Source organism: Anser cygnoides, chromosome 10 (genome assembly GCF_040182565.1).
Source record: "Anser cygnoides isolate HZ-2024a breed goose chromosome 10, Taihu_goose_T2T_genome, whole genome shotgun sequence".
Taxonomy (NCBI): Eukaryota; Metazoa; Chordata; class Aves; order Anseriformes; family Anatidae; genus Anser; species Anser cygnoides.
In genome coordinates, this window is record NC_089882.1 from 14,898,831 (window position 1) to 14,921,041 (window position 22,211).

At 42.2% G+C, this 22,211-nt stretch overlaps 1 protein-coding gene across 38 annotated transcripts in view; it reads right to left on the minus strand.

Annotated features, from left to right (window-relative positions):
* Nucleotides 1–636: 636 nt before the first annotated feature.
* SLMAP (sarcolemma associated protein) overlaps nt 637–22,211 on the minus strand; it is a 100,907-nt gene continuing 79,332 nt past the window's right edge. For 23 of the 38 annotated variants that reach the window (XM_067003093.1, XM_067003082.1, XM_067003092.1 and 20 more), the window contains one exon: nt 16,520–18,450. In XM_067003093.1, the coding sequence (XP_066859194.1) occupies nt 18,361–18,450 (90 nt within the window). In that variant the 3' untranslated portion in view covers nt 16,520–18,360. Of the gene's footprint in view, nt 6,756–16,519; nt 18,451–19,473; nt 19,564–22,211 lie in introns of those variants that run through there. The other 15 variants (XM_067003115.1, XM_067003109.1, XM_067003113.1 and 12 more) reach the window with 2 other exon arrangements.

Here is a 22,211-nt window from a genome sequence, read left to right on the forward strand (position 1 = left end):
AGCCCCCCGCACTAACTCGCTGCAGGGCCGCGGGGATTCACGGATCTGCCTGTGGCCAGAGCAGGGGCTGGCCACAGCATCGGGCAGCTCACGATGACATCTTTGCTGCCATGAAAGATCCACCTCGGTGCTTTTAGGCGGATTCCAGCTTCTGCAAGAGCAAGCTGCCCGGCTGCAATGCCCACAGCCGACCTCCCCCCTCCCCTCGCCCCTGCCCTCTACAAACCACAGAGATTTGGGTTTTTGTTTTCCCTAGATTACAAGTTGCTGTGTGCTGGCCCAGCACCAGCGTGCTGCCCCCAAAGGCCCACCTACCTTTGTGCTGTGAGCAATAACAGGACTTTGCCAGCCTCAAAAACCTGAAGCACGGTTACACACCATCTGCTAACGCTCCTGAGGCGCAAGAACTGCCCAGGGCCACAAGTGTCAGAAAGACCCAGGACACTGGGGAGACAGGCTCCACCGAGGAGCTACAGGGAACAGAACTCGGTGTCTCCGTCCCTTCTCATCCAGGACAGCCTGTACCTAACGCGGTATCTTCAGGCGGAGGACTCTTTGCTCACACTGGGGATGGGGACCTGGGGAACGGGACGACCAATGCAGCCAGGGACTGGGGTCCAGTTACCACACAGCTACTTTACTCCATCCTTCGACTTTATTTTATATCCATATTTCTTCAATATAATAGAATACAACTTATTTTACATAATGTATACAAACTATATCACAGTGCTTTACAGAGCAAAGCATGAATTACATGGTAAAAACTGGGAGAAAAATGATGGGATCCTCTGCACTGCCAAGCCCACTGATTTCCCTGTGGAAAATATTTTTCTCCCTAGTCAGTGACTACTCCCTGGACACCCTCAATCTACTCCGACCTGACCATGTCCTGCCCCAAGGTGACCGCGGCTGTCACCACAGCACCGTCCCCATCCCCAGCAGGAGGGCAGGGCTGGGGCTGCTGCTGCCTGTACTGAGGCTCCCACTGCTCTCATCTCCATGTCTCACAAACCATAAAAAGCAGCTGCCTTCTGAGCATCACAGTTATTCCCAAGATAATTACTGCAAACTCAAGGAAAGAGAAAAAAAAAATGGTACAACTCATTCTTTTCTCCAAGGATAAGCTTTTTTTTTTTTTTTTTTTTTTCCCATAACACATGGGTGGCCCCAGATAAATCTCTGGGTTTGGCAATGCTGCTTGCTACATTTATGGAAGCAGTAAATCAGTTGCAGCTCCACAGTAACAGAGCCAGGGCAGGACGTGGACCTGTCTCCTCTGACAGCTTTTTTTTTCCTTTTTGCAGCTGCTTTATGAACACAGCTAGGAAAAGCACTCAGAACCATCACTCAAGATATTATGGGATACTGTAAGTGATGTTGGATTGATGACTGCTACATCTCTAGGAATGAAAATACTGACAAGGGGGAAGGGGATGGCTTTTCTGGAGGTGGTGGGCAGCAGAAGCTGCCGGGGGGGGGGAACGCAAAAAACAGGCAGACAGCAAGGAGAGACAGAGGGAGACTGGCCTTGCTGGTAGGAGAAAAAGATTAGACAGATCCCCTGATTGATCTCTGTAGGAATCCTGAACGAAACGCACACCTACGCAGACACACGAACACGTAGCCACAGAAGGAAGGTACTGGCTATGGCTTCCCGCGACGCCTGCGTCACTGCAGAACATCCCATGGTAAATGGGGCGCTATTTTAAAAATTATTTCTAATGAGTAATAAGAATAATAAAACACCCATTTTCCATTCTCTAACCTAACGGAATATATGTATAAGTTCACAGCATCTGTACAACAATGTCACGTCCAGAGCATTTCTCCAGAATCGGAAAGATCAGGTTCCCTTCCTGAAAGAGCAAAGCTGAACACACCCACGGCAGAACTGATGACAATGTGCAAAAAAAAAAAAAAAAAGAGTACAGGAAAGCATGTAGGAATGTTTCTCTGTGTCACTTAATTTAGAAACATAGGTCAAACATACATTTGATGGGTAGGAAAAAAGGGTTAGTGGACAAGAAAATATAGATGTTTCTTAAATTCCGAGTCTGCTTCCTCTCCTAATCCCTTCCATTCCAGTTCTCAAGCTGCCACACGTCAATGAATCAAACTTTGACTTCAAACCATGCAGCAGGAGAATTAGTTAAATGCTTGAACTAAATATTGCTCATAAAAATCTATTTCACTTTCTTAACTGCAAGCTTTCCAACTGGGAAAGGAGTTTTAGGCCCCGACACAGTCTAAATTGGTAGGAATAGAAGTTGCTCTTCTATCCCAACCCAAATAATCTGGAAAAGATACAAACTCGCACATAGAATTCTTTTCCAGGAGAAACTCAGCATGATATTTGCTTAACCAGGAGGAATTCTCTACATCTAAACGATCCTTGAATGATCTCTTCATTTCTGACCACACTTCCTGTAGTCCTTGAAACCACTTCAAGTATGATGGGTCTCTGCTGACCCTTGCGGCTGCCGTTCAGCATTCCAAGAATTCCTCCTGACCAGGACCTGGAGCATCTGCTGCAGCATCTCTTGGGCCCAGCAGCCCTGGGACAATCCCACCTCAGCTTGGCTGCCAGGTCAAGCACTACTGTGAGGTCATTCCAGCAGAAAAAGATCTCAGGCCATGCCTGCACATCTGCACTCACCAAAAAAATATTATAATAATTTGTAAAAAATCTCTAACATGTCTCTTTCATTTTATAATGTATTTATATCATAATATGGGTATAATCCCTAGAGCAGAGCAGCCACAGCCCAGTAAGCAAGCACAAAATAAGCCCATGCAATGGCCTCACAAACAAAATAAATGCACTGCTGGATGACATCTGGCCACACAGGTGGAGCCAGGTGAACGACAGCTTCCAACGTTATCAAGAACAGATTAAGACCTGGGGATAGAAATGGGTCCCACCCAGACTCATTTTGCTTTTAATCAATAGTTACGTGAGCTTTTACCTTTATTTAAAGTTTGGATAACTGAAAACTGATAACCATAGTCTCAAATATTAAAAGAGCAAAGTGTTTATTAAATAAATATTGGGTAGTCATTATGAAGCTTCTCTTCCAGAGAAGGTTATGACTACAGTTAAAAAAAGACATTCAAACCCTACATAGAATAGAACTTCAGTGACTGTGTCTTGGCCCCATTTGTCAGTGCATCACACTCCTTTCTCTTGGCTCGCCACCTTACGAGCAGCAACCATTTCTCAGACCGTGGAGAGGAGGTTGCATCTTCCCTACAAGCAGGCAGAAGACTACTGCATTAAACTAACGAGGGAAGCTTTGCCTGTGGAAAATATCATCATTCAAGTTTCCATATTGGTGGCATAACTGGAATATCTAAGTAATCGTGCGAGTGTTTTCTTGGACTAGTTTTAAGATTACTGCATGAAAGGAAACGCTTTGAAGTTCTGGCAAAAATGAGAACTGGAACTGGTGGCTTTGTATCCTGCTGGGCCTTTTACGGGCCATAAGCATATATATAGAGCAGTGATTAGGTCAAGCTTTTTTACTGCTTTCAAGAAACATTTCTACATCTGAATTCTTCCTTAAGAATAGAGAAAAGGAGGCAGCAGCTCTCCCTGTTTTGCTCCTGGCCAGCAGAGGGTGGCTTTACGTGATGCTCTGCAGATACACAAGGATGGGCTGAAGGATCTTGTAGACCAAGGTCTGCTCCCTCCTGCGCAGAGGCATAAGGAAACAAGCCCAGAAAGACAGTGAACTTCAGGTGAGCCCATCTCTGTGGCCCGTGCACATGCAAAGACAGCTTGCTGCCTTCTCCGCCACACAGGCCTGCTGCAGACCTTGTCTGGTGACTTCTTCTGAACCTCTGCCTCAGGCCTTAGGTTCTTGCAGGAACACGGGGCCACAGCTGAAGGCAAGACTGCAGCAGAGACCCCGCTGGCCTTCCCCAGTGCGGGTGGCACTCTGTCAGGCAGCTTTCACTGCACACAGGGTCAATTCCTATCCGCTGTATCCTATCTGCCTCCACAAAGCCATTAAGACATGCACACAAAGTTCACAATGATGTTATTTTGATGTGTAAACAACAACTCATGGCCAAGACAAAAAAAGGCAAAATATTGAGAGTCTAGTATGGCACCAGTTAGCTGAGAATATTCTTTTTCCTTCACCCTCCTTGCTTCAATAGGATCAGTACTTTTTAATGCGATCTTCATCACATCATCTTAAAAGACTACTCAATTCTGTTGAAGCATAATGAACTGCGTTGTAAAGTATAATTTCCTAGGATTTCACACTCATGATACTCCAAATTACACTGACTCCTGTTCCAGATGTGCAAAAAGATGTGCTGAATTTTAAAGGACAAAGAGAAGATGCTATTAAATACCCACTAAGTTAGCCCTTCTCTAGAAAGTGCTATATGTAGATATAATGACCACTGAAAGAATCCGGAAAACATAGACCATATCCTAAGGCAGTGATGCATCAAACATGTGCTGAAGCCCATAAAAATAAGTTAAAGGCTGTGTTGACAGACAGGATGAAGGGAAAATCTGTTTCTGGGATTAGTAGTTACAAAAGGTCTTCCAGATTCTGGAGGAATCACAGGATGAGATTTCCAGATGGCTATCCAGGATCTTAGGAAGACCAGAGAAGAGGCATGTGTCCCTAAAGTCACCAGGCACAGCAAATCTTCTGGGTAAATGGTATCTCAAGGTATTCCTGAGAACCTTCACGTGAAGGTGGCACCCAAAATATCCAAATGAGGGCAGGCTCTCCAAAAGCGGTCAAAATCTTCTAATGTATAGTTTCCCTCAGATTTTAGCCTGAGCTTGGGTATCAGAATAAGCAAAACACAGCAGATAGCACAAAAAGCAAGTGTGTGGCCCCTTCCAAACCGTCTCAGCAGCGTTGGAGCCCTTTGCAGGGCCAGGTGCCGGGCTGATGGGTCGGTCTGTAAGCGTTTCTCCCTCTCTGGCTGACAGCTTGGCAGCGCTGCAAGCAGCAACAAGGAAAAGGCAACAACCAGATGAGAGGAAGCAGGAATCTGACCCAAAAGCTCGTGAGACAGACCTGGCTTAAGGCCAGAGAGAAGTGGCAACAGCCACCAGAGTCTTGTGTCCTTCCACGAACAGTATGCGTGACATTGCTTGCTGCCACGTGAGCCCATGTCTGTGCACAGAGTGCTAGGAAACGGGGAGCATGTACCTGCTTTTCTCATGACAATTCAATAGAAATCTGTTCTTTTTGGTAAACATGGCATAGAAAATCCAGGTGAGGAGAAAGCAGGGCTTTCTCTCTCCAGCAAGCAGAGGCATCGGTGCACTGCAGCTGAGGGCCAGCCTGCACCAAGGTAGAGCCCGCCAAGCTGCGGCTCTCCCCATCGGAGCGAGTTTTCTCCCACTCAGACACAAAACTGATGCGTGAACCCAGCCCGGACAGCGCTCTTGGCTGCTGACAGGACAACTTCAAAAGCTGAATGACAAGCTGTAGAGCAGATGTTCACCCCTGGCAGCAACTACAGCCGTGCCGTGGTGCATCATTTTGCTTTTTAAGCCATGGCCAGAAAGGATGCGCGTGTTATATGAAGGAGGCTGAACCTGAACGTGGTGATATTTTCTGACAGACACCAGCAAACTTCACCAGCAACCTTTCTCTGGTAGGAAACCAAGCGCTTCCCCGACAGTTCATCAGTGCCCTGAGCACCAGCACCTCTCCGAATGACTAACACACTGAATCACAGCAGCAAGGCAGCAGTTCCCGTTACTTTATGGTTCAGGCATCATTTACAAAAGGCCTCTGGAGGAGTACAAAACCAGATTTCTGGAGGAAGCCTGAAGAGGACAAAAGAGCTGCCTGTGTTTGCCTAGCATTTCCCAGCAGGCTGCAAGCACTAATTTTCACATAGTTTTAAAAGAAAAAAAAAAGTGAATAGTTTTTGCTAATAAATTACAGTTTGATTCACAAAGCTGATCTGGCTCAGGACACAGCACCTCTTCAACATGCAACGTGAAGATGAATCACATGTAGCTCAGAAGGACATCGTTCTTAAAATTTGCTCTTCCAAAACTATTTAAGGTTCCTGTTCTATAATAAAAGATGATGTCATTCTTAATAAATGTAGTGGTGCTCAGATCAAACCTAGGAAACCAGTCTCTTCCCTCGAAGAGTTTAGTAACCATGTTAACTTTCTTATCAGGTAGGAGAGTGTAAAAACTGGCCATGGTATAAATAGAAGCACAGATAAAAAGAAAAATGTGCAAAAGTAACCAAAAACACATACTTGACACACACTTCTTTTGTTCCTAGAAAACTGGCTAAGTCAAAAGTGATATAGTTCTCATTGCTCTCCCTCTGTCCAAGTTAAGGAGATTAAACTTCCACACAGGAGAGCTGTAACTGAAAAGTATTGCCATTATTCTAAGCACAAATAGCTTTTTCTCTAATACCGAGCATGCATGTGGCCTCCCCTCTCCCCCCAGCTTACATTTTACGAGAGTTTGGACAGTCAGAGAAAACTCTCGTTCCACACGTTCAGGATGTTAAGATTTCAACCTCCTTGCAGCAGGAAAATAAAGTCATCTTCTTTGCAATGCCACCACACTGAGCATACACACAGCACTTAAAGAGTAACGCATGAACTGATCTCTGCCATTGCTGAACACTGCAGTGATCCCGAAGCAGGTCTTGGTCCTGTCATGTCTGCAGGTGCTCTGTTAAGGACTCCAGGGACATAGAGCAATTACTAGGGTTTGTTTCTGCTTTCCAGGAGCAGTTCTGTTTAGGAGAGAATAAAAAGGGATTATTTTTACCTTATCGTTTGGACTTACAGGGTGTGAATTGAATATGTCTTCCCACAGAGATGCATCTAACAGCTAAGTGTTATAGTGCCTCGTAACGGGGGGGTTCCTCCCAGGCAGTGTACCCAGCCCTAAAGGCTAATGAGGGTGAAGCGTGGGGCCCAATTAGCAGCACAGCTGGGGGCTGCGTGGTCGATACCACCGCTGTGTTCAGGCCACACACTGAGGGCTGTCCAAAGTTCTTCTGGTTTGGAGTGGTTTGTTTGCTGGATTTGTTTTGCTTTAAGACTGTTATACTTGACATCTGATTCTGGTAAAAATAACAAACCATCTCATTTTACTTAACCTTAAATTTACATTAAAACAGTACTGTAAACTGCATTGTCTGAATCTGTGGGACTGTAGGAAGTCTCTATAAGGCATTTTCCATTTGCATGTGTATAGAGAACAAAACATTTAAGTGAAGATAATTTTTTCCATATATATTCTGTACCTTATTATATATAAGAGAGAACGAGACAAAACAAAATTAGAACAAAGATTCTTTGAAGTTTCCAAAGAATCTTTGCCATAACCATAGGGATGGCTAAAGCAAAGCTCCACGGATGAAGCAACGAATGAAACGACAGATGCATCGACAGCGTCTCGCTCAGAGCATAGGATTTAGCCAACACAATACCGAGACCTCGCAGAGGACGTGCTGACACCAACATCCTATTTCCTACAGCAGAAGAGGTCGACAGGTCTTACCTTCTCCTGACGCAGTCACCCTTCATTGTGCCCCACAACAAAGCCTGTTGTGGCTACGCCTGCCCCCGCGATGGCCCCGTACCAGGGCACACAGCACACGCACCGCGCGAGGCGACCGCCGCTACACCTCACCCTACGTTTCCTGCTGCAGCGACGGCCGAGGCAAAAGCCTCTGCTCCCTGGAGACCACGGTGACTAGAAGGCCATCTCTAACTAAACACCCTGGACGTGATTGCTACCTTCTTTGCTGTTCACCCGCTTGATGCCGCGAGGAAAGCTCCACGTCAACCTGATGTTGCTGCAAAAAGCAGGAGTCGCCTCACATGGGCCCGGCCTCGGCTGCTCAGGCGGCACTGAGAGGTGGTGACCTTGCGAGGTCAGTAGGAAACCCGGGCCCCAGCTGAATGCCAGGAAGGGGACAAGAATGGAGCAGGCTTCCCAAAAGGTTCAGGCACGGAGCAGGAAGGCAGATGCCGTCTCCAGGGCCCCTCTCTCTGGCAGTGCTCTAAGCAGCACCATCACCTCACTGCCTCTGAGGCCGTGCCTCCTGCGCGAGGCAGGCCAGCTCCCTGCCGTGCAGGCTGCTGGTGGCTGCAGGACATCCACCAGGGAGCACCAACCCAGCACGGGAGGCAGCAGGACAGCAGGCAGGGACCGAGGACATGGGGGTGCTCCTCCAAGGCCGTGAGAGGGCTTCCCTCCTCTGAAGCGGAACCCAGGAACACCCCTCTCCTTCCCAGACCTGCTCGCCTCACCCTTCCCTTCCTGATGCCCCCCGCGCCTCTCCTCTGCATGCTGTGAGAACTTTCCCCAAACACACAGTTTCTCCCCCATTTCCTTCCTCTCAAGACACCCGGAGCTTCCTCCTGCAGCAAACCCTGCCGACCCGCTGCAGTGACACCGGCCAAGCCTCGCTTCCCAGGCCCTCGGCTGGTTGTCTGTGACCTGGGAACAGCCACACAAACAGCACGGGGCTGCTGGGGCGGTGAATTCAGAGACAGCACGGCTAAGGATGTGAGGGCTTTTACATGCTGAAGATGACAGGTAGATTATTTCAGCAAAAATAGCCTGACATCCTCGAGGAAAAACAGAAGCAGAAACTACTGGCAAGGACTCTCTCAAGAAAGCTGTAGGGGAAGTATTTTCCATCATGAAATGTGGGATAAAATGCATTTGAAATTTCTGTTTTGACATCTCAAGCTGTTACGGGAAGCCCCTTGTTGAAGGGAGTCAGTTTTGCATGCAATAAGCAGTGTAGCAACGAGACAGAAGAAAATTCCTTTCCAGTTTCAATGCCAGTGTAAAAGTTATTGAGAGGCAGCCAATATATTTGGGGATGCTTTTTACACTGCCCATTGCAAACAAAGAGGTGCCTCAGCAGAGATCTGCAGACACAGCAATTACCATTAATACCGACTCCAACTGCACCCTTTCAACACAGTGATTTTTAAAAGCTTGAAATGCTTTCAGTTTTGCCTGAATCCATCCCATTAAAACAGATCTGAGAAGCACAAGGCTTCATTCTGCTAAGACAGACTGCACAGGTGAGTTTTATACAGTGCCCTGCTACACCAAGCTGTTTCTGCTGTACTGTTCACTTGATTCAAAAATACAGGTAAACGCACGGCTTGGATGGCTGCTAGAATGTGTAGTTGTAAGATCAAAGTTGCATATGTACACTTAACACACAACTTGGACTCCAGCTGAAAGCCACAAGGCAGACTACAGGATACTGAGATACAAAAGACTGTGCTTTTCACCAGAGTGTAAATGTTCAGAGCGCAACCACGTGGGCACTGCTCAGGTTCAGTTCTCCCACCCTGGATACTTGGACATGCTGGAGCAGATGTAATCACATCTCTAAATGCTGCGCTTGGCTTGAGCTGCTTTTGAACAGGTGAGCTACCTGCATACAAGATTTGGATAGCAACAGACCTCAGGAGGATTGCCTTTCCATTTTTCACGTTCCATGAGACCTCTTTTCACTTTTTTTTCAGCTTGATTAGTCAGAACACGGAAGGGTGAAGCGGTGGTGTCCGTAACCAGCGTTAACAGGATGTGACTCCACCGTGACTCATCAGCCTCTTCATCCTCAATTGGAGACGGCTGCTTGCACATGTATTACTACCACCTATGGTAATCCTCGTCAAGACAAAGAGGCAGCTTTGCACGCTTGTCTCACAGGTAGCAACGTTCCCCTTAAACGGTTATAACTTGGTATTTTCACAATATATTCATACCAAAAAGGACTGAAGACCTCCAATACATGCTCAAAATCTAAAAAAAAATAGCACAGCAGCTTCCCAATGAAATGTCCAAGCCAGCAGGATCTAGCTAAACCTGAATCCCACTTACAGTACATAAAACAAAAAAAGTTGACCCGTATAATTGCAGAATATAACTAAATACCCAATTATTGATCTTTATTTTTATTTTTGGTTTTGGTTTTAAAACTTACCATGCTTTAATATTCTTCAGTGAAATGTTTTTCATTGGAACTGGAAAACATTTACATTAAACAAACCAAATTAACACCACTGTTATATGAGTTTGTGTGCATATGAGTAGAATTGAGATGCTTTTGAGAAAGATCTCTGCCAGTTCAACAGCCGCATCTTCCATCCTGATACACATTTCATCAATGCTTCATCGATGAATTTCCTTGCCCACCTAAGGGCGCTCAGTAGCAAAGACTCCCAGCAGACCCAGACCCACTTCCCGAGCAGATGCAGGATCCTGTGCATCTGATAAAGAGATTCAGTTCCACCAAAGAAATATCCCCAAAGCACTCTTTCTGATGGAATTATTCCAGTATTTGTTACTTAATTACCGGGGAAAGCATCAGCTTGGAACAAATATACATATTTTTTTACCACTCTCTCTAGATTTGAAATGAGAAACACCTTTTAAGTCACAACATTTTTGCTGCTTTGCTATTAAAAATCTCCTCCTGAACAGGGGCACGGATGTACTTGGGAACACCCTCCCTCACTGCGCACACAGCGTAAGGTAATAATAAGGGAGACTGTTAATCACCTGTTATTGGCTAGGACATCACTGAGAACATATAAACATGATATTATGCAGCAGGTGTGTGATGGCAGCAACATGAAATTTGCTGTTTAAACAGACTGATGAGAGCCCTTTACATCTGAACATTTTGGAAACCAGGGAGGACTTATAATTCAGAGAAATCTCGGAGGAAGGACGTACAGGCGTACTGCTGGTGCAACATGTAGGGCCAGGACAGCAGAGACGCCGACACCCGGCCAACCCCAATCAGCAAGTGTAATGAAAATGACCGTGAAGTTGCTGCAGGCTACGTGTTCACTTACGTGCCATTGCAATAAGTATGAAATGGGAAAAAATACTGAGCAATACATTTCTATTACAATGCCCAGCCACAGTCAGATCAGAGTTAAATTCTGCAACACAGAAACTGCCAATGAACTTGCTGCTATATACAATCAAAAAGCACACCTTCAATATCACATCTAAGCAGCCTGTAATACTGATACTGAATTCTCAGGAACAAGAAAACCTTATCACCACTTTCCACCCATAGAATTACTCAGAAAAAAAAAACAAAAACACCTAATTCAGTGTTTGTCTCCTTGGTCTAAGGATGAGTACTTTGCACTGGCATCTGGGAGACAGGCATCCAAGACAAAGTTACTGGCAGGCAGAGTAATATCTGCTACCAACAACATCCGTGAAAAGCAGTTAGAGATGTTTAACACTATAGGCTTTTTTTCTTTAAAAGCCAACATCTACTGCACCTGGTAGAATGTTTTAACGTTAACTCAAAATTTAACTTTTTAGAAAGAGAAACAGAAAAGAGACAAGCTAGCTAGGCTTTTACACCACGACTTGTCAGGGCCTGGCGTGCAACCATGCTAACTCAAACCCCAGCCTGGGCTGGATCCAAAGCATGCAGCAAACATGGAAGAGACTTCCCTCCATGAAAATACTAGAAAATATACTGTGAGAATACCTCCACTGCCGCAGCTCGCCGAGAGCCACCTGCCTGCCCTCAGTGAGTGCCCTCCTGCCGAGCCAGCACTGATCAGAACCGCACAGGTACACCGGATTTACAGCACAGGTTAGCAGCTGTAGGCTTTTCAGTTTTCTTATAGGATGATCCATGAATGATGTCCCCAAATCTGTGAAAGATGTCACTAAACAAGAGGCAATGCCTGCACAAACTGGGGCTGCACTCGCACCCTGCACCAAGTACCTCCAGCCCATCTTGCCCTGGGTTTGCGTGCAAAAACAAGCACTGCTTGGAGCCCTGCTTTACCTCGAAGCAAGGGAGGAAACGTCGTGTGTCTGTGAACCCCTGTTGTACCAAATAAACAGGTAATTAAATCCCAATTTATTTTAAAAGTAAGTTTTAACTGGTTTCCTTAAAGAATTGTTGTCTGTTGCAATAAAGCAGTGCTGCATGTTACTGGGAAAACGTAGAGTGCTGAAATTTGGAGTTAGGCTGAATGAAAGACCATGTACAATAAAAATCAACTTTCTGCTGTGTTGTAGGTTTATTCTTGTAAATTTTACTGTTTATTCATCCCAAAAGATATTGTATATTTGGAACATTTTAAATACGAGTTACTATATTCTTCAAGACAAGTATTGTTGCTGCATCAAAACTGATGACACATCCAATAAATATTTTCCAGAGTAAGAACTCCTAACAAGAAATATAAATATAATATTGACATAATGGTTTAACATGAAAAGATTAAAATAACTCCATTCCATACCGAAGCCCTTACTTAAACACTCGTTGTGTGTGTGTGGTGATTCTAAGAAATTCCTATCAGAGGTTACTGAAACAAATATGAGCTAGATTTTGGATAAATTTTATTCCAATGGAACAGAACGATCGCTTTTCTCTCGTTACTCATCAGGTTTGAGAAAATTACTTAAGCTTTGGTTTATCTTCATCAGATATGACAAAGAGAGAACACGCTTCGAGGCACACCTGCATTTTCAATATATCTCCTGCCATAATGAAATAATTACATCTCCATACTAACCTTCCTTTGCATGGTTGCTAAACGCAAGCAACTGCAATCTACTTTACCACACGCAAGCGCAGTCTCAAAGAGCAGTTATACGCATGCACACGTACCCTTGGTGCATTAGAAGTGTTACATTGCCAGCACTGGAAATAACGCTCAGACAGTGTCTGTAGGTTGAAAAATTTAGACAGTCACATGAATAATTTGGAATTAGAAATGCCTTTGAGAGGCAAGTGGCAGTAACAAGCAGCAATATAGCTAGGAGAAAAGGAAAAGACAATATGGTCTTGGGAAAATGATGGGTTCTGCTTCACCTCTAATCGAATCACAAATCGCATTGTGTACAGAATGCGAGAACGTAGAATAATTTATACATAAAGCATTTTTTAAAAAATAAAATTCAATTTTTGTAAGTTTTTTAAAAAGCAAATTTATTGGTGTTACTATACCAAGACTTCTGTAAGTCATTTGACAGCCCAATAAAAACGATCACTACATTACTAGCACTGCTACTAATAATCCAGATTAAGAAACAGCTGACATTGCAAAAACGAAGTGAAGTAATCATTGTGTGTTTTCTCTACTGTCCTGCAGAGATCTGGGATTTGGCTCACTCCCATTCAACAGTTTTTGATCAATAATGTAGAAAAGCTTCAACAGTCATTGCTGTTAAAACCCGAAAGGAAAAAAAAAAGACAAACCAAACAAAGAATAACAAAACCAAAAAACCACTGATGATGTGGTGAACAGTAATGGGAACAGCTTTCTGTCTTGTGCTGCCCACTTACAGCAGTTACTGCTGAACAATCCTGCAGTCAGATACCACACGGCTGGAGCAATGTGAGGAATGCACAGACTTGATTCGCAAGATTAAAATCCAAATGTTAGAGAAGCCAGTGAATACCAGAAAGGTCCTGGGGATCTGGTAGGCAGCCAAACAGGATTATCAGAGTGGGATACAAAACGTATTATTTATCCCATGTTAGTAGGTTGTCACTGTAAGAGCATGTTCTGTTCTGGCATCCCTTCCAAAAAAATAATGCTCATACAATTAGATATAAATTTAGAAGCTGACAACAAAAATCGGAGGAATGAAGAAAAAAATTCAACTCAATCCATTCATATAAAATAATATTAGAAGGTATTTTTATCATGGTGTCTCAAATCTCTGGATCAGGACATTTGCAGTAGTAGAACATCCTCTAAAAGATATATTGAAATCTAACAGCTGGGAGCCAAAACCAGATGAATTTAAGCTTTTTTTTTTAAATGAAGAGTACAGTAATTGCTCAAGTAACTTACCTAGAGAGGTGACCAATTCTTTTCCTGAAGTTCTTAAATCAAGATTTCTTTCTAAAATATGTGCTGTAGTTTAACTTGACGTTATGTTTCTGACATTAAAATCAGTGAAGTTTTATGACTGCGATACCCAGAGCAGTAATCAGATATGAATTCCCTCCACTTTTGAATGAATGGAAATTTGAGTCTCTGATGGCCATTACCACTGAAACTTTTGTTTCTTTTGCTAATTTGCCTTCTACCTTTCCAAGCCAAATTCTGGTAATATGGTAGCAGTTTTTAAAGCAGTAATGTGTGCAACCCTTTCCCAGCAGAAGAATCTGGCTCTCTGGGCAAATCTTTGCTTACTAATTTGAAATAGCTGGCACAAAATAAAAACCCAGGGAAGCAGGAATGACTGGGAGACGCATACTGCAGCTTGATTCCTGCCAGAGGAAGACGGACAGAAGGATGGAAGAAAGGAAGGATGGAAGGAAGGAAGGAAGGAAGGAACTGTGCGTCCAGAAGTGCACACACAGAGGGACTGGGAACAGCAAGGCACCTGGATCTGAGGAATTCAGCACAGTTGTTTGCTAGAAACAGATCACCCTTAGAACAGATCCAGAGGTATACACTTGGAAGACAGAAGGGGAGAGAGGGAATACAGCTTCTAATTCTTTCCTATGACCTATTGATATTTTAAAGAAAATTCAAACTCTTGAAACAAGTCGCTAAGGGCAGATGAAAAACCAGAGGGGATAAAAGGTCCCAGGGGGAAACCAGACAACCTGCTGCAGAGCTGGTGTGAGCTACAGCAGCCTCCCGAAAGCCCCTGGGGTTAGGGTGACCTGGTGTTTTAAAGCACTCGGGTGCTGCTGGTGGAATGAATCTGCAGCAGGGCATTTATTACAGAGAAGATTGAAGCTGAAGAAATGACTCTTGCCAACGATAGAGGCACACAGATTAAGGCAGGAGAAATTCAAAATGTTACGTAAAGCACCCTGAAAATTTGAACAGATGATATACTTCAGAAGACTTGATTGAAAAAAATTTAAGAATATACCCTCAAAATACACCTTTGCCTCAGCTATCAGTCATTTGACACTAAATGTCCCTAAGACTGTTTTATGAGAAAACTCTGCAATATATTGCGCAGGCTCACAACTCTCTATTTAGCACCAAAACATCCAGAGAATCTGGAATAAGGGTCAGGAAGACACTGGAAGAACACCTTTAGTTCAGCTGCAAGGAACAGCAAAGTTACAGTATAGTTTTTATGTTGTACATCAAATACCTGTTGCTGTAGTAGTCCCCAGGAAGGCAGAATTGCTATTAGAACTTAATAATAATAATAATAAAAAGAAGTGCCTCATCAAGATTCCAGAGAAAAACTGAAGAAGCATTTGGATATTTTATTATGATAAATCTTCCAAATTGAACTATTAACCAATAAAATAACTCTCAGATGTATCTTCCTAGTATGAGAAACCTTTTTAAAACCTCAGAGTTTGGTTCAAGCTCAGAGCACTTATTTTACAAGTAGATTCAGAGCATCTTAAATGCTTGTGAAAAGCTGCTCTTGTTGCAGAAATTCCAAGGCTTAGCTAATCAAGCCTCAAAACTAAAAAAGAAAAAATCTGAATGTAAAAGAGCACAGATATTTACCATAAACAACACAATGAAAACCAGCTGAAAAGAGAGGTTTGTGGACAGACTGCTTACAAAACTCCACTTGCTGCTTTAGTGTCAACGCACTGGAGAACAGTAACTTCCCATTCCCCAGCCCTTCTCCAGGGATTCTCAGGGAGTGAACTGTGCTGATTCCTGATCATTTTGAACATGCAAATGTCAAGAACTCCTGGGAAAGGCCACGTATTAGGGAAACACAGGTATAATTGTAAGCATGAGCACCCATGCAATGTGTACTACGCATCTGTGTATGCAATGTAAATATGCACACATGCACGTAATTAATCTTTCTCCTTTAATACAGCCATGTTGGGTCTCAAATTTCAGCTCTCTGATGCACTAAAGATTTCTGAAAACACAACATTTGTCTTTAATACAAAACCAGGCCTACGTCACAGGCAGCGCTGCTCAGTATGGGGCACCCGTTGGCAGTGGGGGCCCCCCACCGATGTGGGTCCAAAGGAACTCAGCCCCTTCCCCGCTGCGAGCCACGAGGGACTCCTGCTCCTGGCCTCTGCTCCACCTCCTCACACCACATCTACATGCTACCCGCAGGGAGGAGGGAAGAGGATCGGTTGGAAAAGTGGCTGAAAGGGACAACCGGAGAGTGCAGGATGCTGAGGAACAGAGGCAACATCAGGCTCCCTTCCCCCAGAAGGGCTTTCCATATCTGCAGCCACTGCTCCTGCAATCTCATGACCTCTGCCACAGGCGCAATCCAGCTTTCAGCTGTAAAAACTTTATTATTTTCTCCCCGGCAAGAATGCTCCCAAGTTCTTCACGGCCCTCTCCTCCCCCCTTTCTTTCTGAAAGCCACAGACAGGAGAGAGATCAGCTAGACAAAAACTTAAACCAGTGCAAATGTGAAATACAATGTAAAAAAAGTCTTGATATTACTGAACATGCTGCAGACATTGTGCCTAGTAATTGTGGCAACATCTAGCACAAAAGAAACTTAGCATGAGTATTGTTTTCAAATGAGATTCAACTCAAACATGCATAGGGAGAGTAAAGTTATTTTATTAAATCATGCACATCACGTGTGTTAGTGCAAATAGTTTAATCTGTACTCCAGAAATTCTATTGTATTTTTATATCTTTACAAAATAGATTTAAAACAATTATTTACTTTAAAAAAATGTAATTCTGAAGTTAAGCATTTCAGAACAATATTTGCAATAACCTATATACAAGAGGTACTGAGTACCACTGGCATACGAGTGTTCTGTGGTTGGGTGGCCTCCTGCAACTGAAAATGATGAAATGAATGAACTAAATGACAATATTTTCTACAAGTCACTTGTGGACTTTTTTCCATAACTAATAATCCTCCCAATAGCAAATCCCATGTAACTTAAGATAGAATCTTTGATTAAAGGACTATGACCCTCAAAACTTTACAAGGTAAATTATATACTAAATTTCTATTTAAATATTTAAACTACCTGTTGATTGCCTTAGAATTGTTTAAAGCCAATTCAATTGTTGAGATTATCTCCCTATGTTGAAGTTTCCTTTAGCAGAGCCATTTTACTTTACCATTCTTTAACATATTATTTAAGTCTTTAATAAACTTTTTTGACAGAACTGTTGAGCTGAACAAGACAACTAGAGTCTACATTTAATTCAGCACTAACTACAGTGATTCCCACCAAAAGTCAGCAAAAAGCAATAGGCATAGTACTTGGATAAGGAAAACAAACTTTGTGATGGGGACCACTGCATCGTACTTACAGCCATAGGATGAGGATGCACAAAATTCTACTACCAAATTAAAATCACATTCACCTGACAATACGTTACCAGGTGTATGATTCCAATTTTGTAGTATTTTATGTATCTTAGAATTTTTTCAGCTAATCACACTGTTGCAGTTCTCTTAATGAAGTTATGTCAATAAAAGCTTAATTAAAGAGTTTCTCCAGCTCATCAGAAAGTATCAAATGACTGAAAAAATAAATCGATACAATGTGATATGTGAGAAAGTATTCATACTTTTAAAGAACGCACCTCTTTAAATATATGAAATTTAATAAATTACATTCAAACTAAAGTTAACGTGAGTTGAACCACTGCACTATGTCCATCAAATGACCAAGTATTTGCTCCCAGAAATACCTTAGCTCACTCAAGAACACACACATGCTTATACTCGCACACGCGCACACTAAATAATCTAGGCTGGTCTCCACCATCAGTATCTCTATTTCTTTAAGGCTGGACATGAATTGTGTTTATTCCCCAAAAGTCATTAATAAAGCAATCCTTATCAAAGAAAAATATGTTTCCTTCAAAAGGCGTGATAAGAGAAGTTTTCTTAAGTCTTGTTCCCAACAGCTCAGTGACTAACAGCAAGTAAAATGGTATACTAGTTTAAAAAAAAGTCATACTGAAAGGCACTGAGCACACTGCATCCGTTTTCCAAGTATCTGCAAGGTTACTTGGCATGGGTATCCAAATCAGAAATGTGTTTTTCCTTTTAAATCTGGCAATCAGATTCTAAAGCACGTGTCTGCAAACCTAGCTATTATAAATAATTTGGTACCAAGAAGCCTACTTTAGGCCACCAATATAGTATTCAGAATCCCAACATACTAATTTAAAACTTGCATGAAATTGTAAGCAAAAATATTGCTCACAGTATGATGAATCACAATTTTATTCCCTCTTTATAGACAGATACATTTTATACAGTTTAAAGCAAATGACCCTACTGCTGTTCTCACGCGGAGCTGTGCTGTATTAAGAGGTAAAAAGGAAGAGAATTAATCTGTTTTCCCTCAGTATATGAATGTTGCCAGCTTCTAAAGGGAGGACGGTGTATGGATTCAACAACAGTTCTCATGGAGAAGCTCTGGTTAGGCCTGGGTACAGCACCACGGCTGTTACAGCAACCAAAGCTGCCATCACAGGCATCCAAGGCCATTGTCTCTGTGTGGAAAGAAAAAAAAAATCAATATCATATTTGTTCTAATTCATACTAATCAGTTTACCCCATGGTTCCTGAAAGTCCTGAGTACCTGTTGATAGGCATCACTAAAATGTTACCCACGAGCCCTACTGCAGGCTAGTCCTGACTTGGAGGGGCACAGTGACCCGTGCTGCTTTGGCAAAGGGAGTTCCACAGCTCTTCACGACTGAAGGTCACCAGGAGAACCAGTTCCGTATTTCCAGCTTCGTTACCGTACGCACCTCAAAGAAATCTGCTATTAAACACGTGAGGGCTTAAGATGTTTAAAACATCACTTGAGCGAAGCAATTGCTAGCCAGGTGTACGTAGTACTGACATCTTTAACTTGGCTTTCGAAGGTTCAAACCCGGATCTATGAAGTTAGTTCATAACAGATCCTAACAAAATCATTTCCAACGGACTGTCACGACATTTTATGACGACAATAAGAGAAGGACACACTGGGAGACGTTAGAGGAAATGCAAGCTGAGAGGTCAGAATACAAACCAACCACCTATTTCTCATCTTGGTTTTATCCCATCTTCTTCACAGCCATAGTGAGAAAAATAAGGGTTTAAAGCCAGAGAGGAATTTCTTAGTCCGTAAATAAGAACTGAAGCTTGTTGACTTTTATTATTTAAAGGCAAACTCTTCATTTTTTCATAGTTAATTAAGCAATTAAACTTTCTTCCAGGCCCTAGCATCACAGCATTGTGCAAAAGGTAGCCCATTTGCTAAAGACAAACTGAGACCAAGTTAGAAGAGGCACATTCAGAACCAGTTAGAATGGAATTCATTGTTAGAATTAAAGAAATCAGACAGATGTTAAGTGATTAGTTGATCGCTCAGCTCATCAGTATCAACAGAATGGCAATATTAAATGAAGGGTTTGCTTCAGGTAAAGAAATACCTGTGAGCATTTCACCATGCACTATTTTATACAGAAATGGCACATACAGGTGAGAGGGACAAACATACATCGACTGAACAGTAGTGCTTGTACCTTTCGCTACCACAATGGGCCGTAACACCAATACAGGAAAGCCAGGATTAGGCCGATGAATACGGCTGGGACGGGTTGTAATATGGAAGGCTAAAGAAGGGAAGGGATATTAAAAATCACTTTGTGCTATAAATCAATCAGGTAAAGATGATTTAGAGAGGGGAAAATAAGTCAGTGAGCTTTGTTTTAAATGAAATGTATTAAAGACATCTAACACAATACAGCATTATCTAATCTGGTATACAAAGTTAGTACACCGTTCTACTCAAATGAACAGGAATGTTTAAAAATAAAGGGAAGGAGGCAGAAAATGTTCTAAGAAACTTCATCTCAACTTGGAATTTGCCTGTATCTTCATTCTATTTTGTTTGTTTTGTTTTTTGTTTTTCTTTTCTGAGTGATAGGAAATCCAAACTGGATTTCTTAAGGGAGAAAGACTCATACCAGGTATTAAATTTTTCAGCTGCTTTTTCATTCCACCTTTCTCATTTTCCATCACCAGCCTCCAGGAAAAACAATCTTTTTCCTTCATTAATGAATTAATTACAACTATGTCCACAGGCAAACCCAGTAGTTCAGACATTTCTGTAAGGTTATAGCATGACTGTACATTCAGCACCAAGGTACTATGAATCAGGGAAGTATATTGCTGTTAGAGACACCACAAAGATCAGCATCTCTGGCAGGGCATCAGCCTTGTGAGCAAATGCAATTCTAAAAATTGATCCAATGATGCAGCTGGGCCAAACTACCAGCTAGCAAGACTTCAGGGTTCATTTAGCTTATGCTTTTATTAGAAGAATCTAAATATTTTCTCAATTATTTTCAGTTAACTGTAAACTACTTCACATGTTAGATATATAGCCTCTATCCTTAAAATGATAAACTAGAAGCAAAAATGGACCTAATTTCTTTTTCAGCTGTCCTTGGAAGACATCTGCTTTCTCTGCATCTTAACCTATATATTTGTGCACACACACAGACACACAGAGGTTAAGTTCAAACCATGCTTTGTATTTTCTTAACTTTTTTGTGCTGAAGCCACCCTGATTTCTTTCAGCCAAATAAATACATGATCAATTCAGGTTTGAAGACTTCTAAAACATTGTGATTGAAAAACAGAATCTCACAAATCATGTGCAACTCAAAGTAATTTCCATGCAGTATTAATTTTTTTTTTGTTATTGGTGCCACAAATCACAGTGCCATCTTCCCACAGAAAGCACATGGGTAGAAATAATCACAGCAGTGTTCAAAAAAGCGCCAAAAGTTTAAGTCAACCAGAGCAGCTAATGTTCTCAAACCATTCACATAAATAAATCCATCGTATGAAGCGCATCAGGAAATAATCAGTGACTACAAACATGCAAGCACAAGTAGTACACCACACTGCTAAGCGGTTCAGAACACAAAGCTTTTTTTTTTTTTTAAAGTAAACTTCATCCTTCCTAAAGGGAAAGTATAAAACCTTAATATTTAAATGGTATTCTAAATGGAAAAGAGAAGCCTTCTCTTTTCTAACATTTATTAGTTTACCAGACAACCTTATAAATGTAAATGGAAATGTAAACGGAAAAGAGAAGCCTTCTCTTTTCTAACATTTATTAGTTTACCAGACAACCTTATAGATTTGTTTATTTATCAGCAACACACATTCAAGTGTGGGGGCATCTTCACAAATGAGACAGATGACAAATATTCACCACATTAAATGAAGTGGCCTCCAAATGATTAAGTTTCCCCACTCATGAACTTATCAAAATACGTAAAAAAAATTCTCCTTATTGCTGAAGAGCACTTAACTAGGTGCTTCATCAAAAACATGCATCCTCTATTAGAATATGAAGATATGCAAAAACTCAGATATAGATGGGCTACAAAAAGGAACAAATCCCACACTGGGAAGTCACTTTCTGTGGGACACTGCCCTAAAGAATGAAGTAACGGATAATGTTTCCAGTAAAAAGGGGACAAGAGTACTTGAAAAATTAGAGTTTGGAGCTCAGCCCAGTATCCATGATGCTTCAAATAATCCACAAGATAGACATATTTTACATTGCTGATTGTGAGTAATGCTCGCTTGGATAAGCAAGCTTGTCCTGCGAGTCCTTATATGGTTGGATGCTCTTCATACCCTGACCTCCGGGCTTCAACTCTTGTAGCTCCTCTGGAAACAGATTTTGGCAACTGGTCTAGTTCCTCATTTCATTTAAACACCCACCTCAAATTCTTCCTAAAAAAAGTCCCTTACCTCACAAGCTTTCATCTGGTACTCCAATTCCCCTCGCAGTATTTTTCTTCCTTCAACTACCCCCCTTTTTCACTAATCACCTTAGGGCTGCGATTAGTGTTTTAACAGAACAGGAAGTCTCACATTCACAATTATTTCATTATGGTCTCTTCTATTAGAAAGTTCTGGTTTGTTTATTTCTGCACATCTGTCTATTTCAGTAACTCAACATTGTTTTGGCATTGCAGAAGAATTCTAAAAAGGAAGCAGGTTCCAAGAGGATATTAGCATCATAGTCATGATAACAGCTTTGAGTTCTTTACATCTTTGTTTAACTATGTCAGAGGTTTACTTTCAGTAAGTAGGCTATGGTAAGAGTATTCATATCAACTTTGGGCATGTAGCATACAGCTGATTTTAGAGGATAATACCTGTAAACTTTTTATTTTGTACTGACTACTACAGGAGTTGTTGACCCACCACAGATCATGGCAGCAGTACAGGAAGA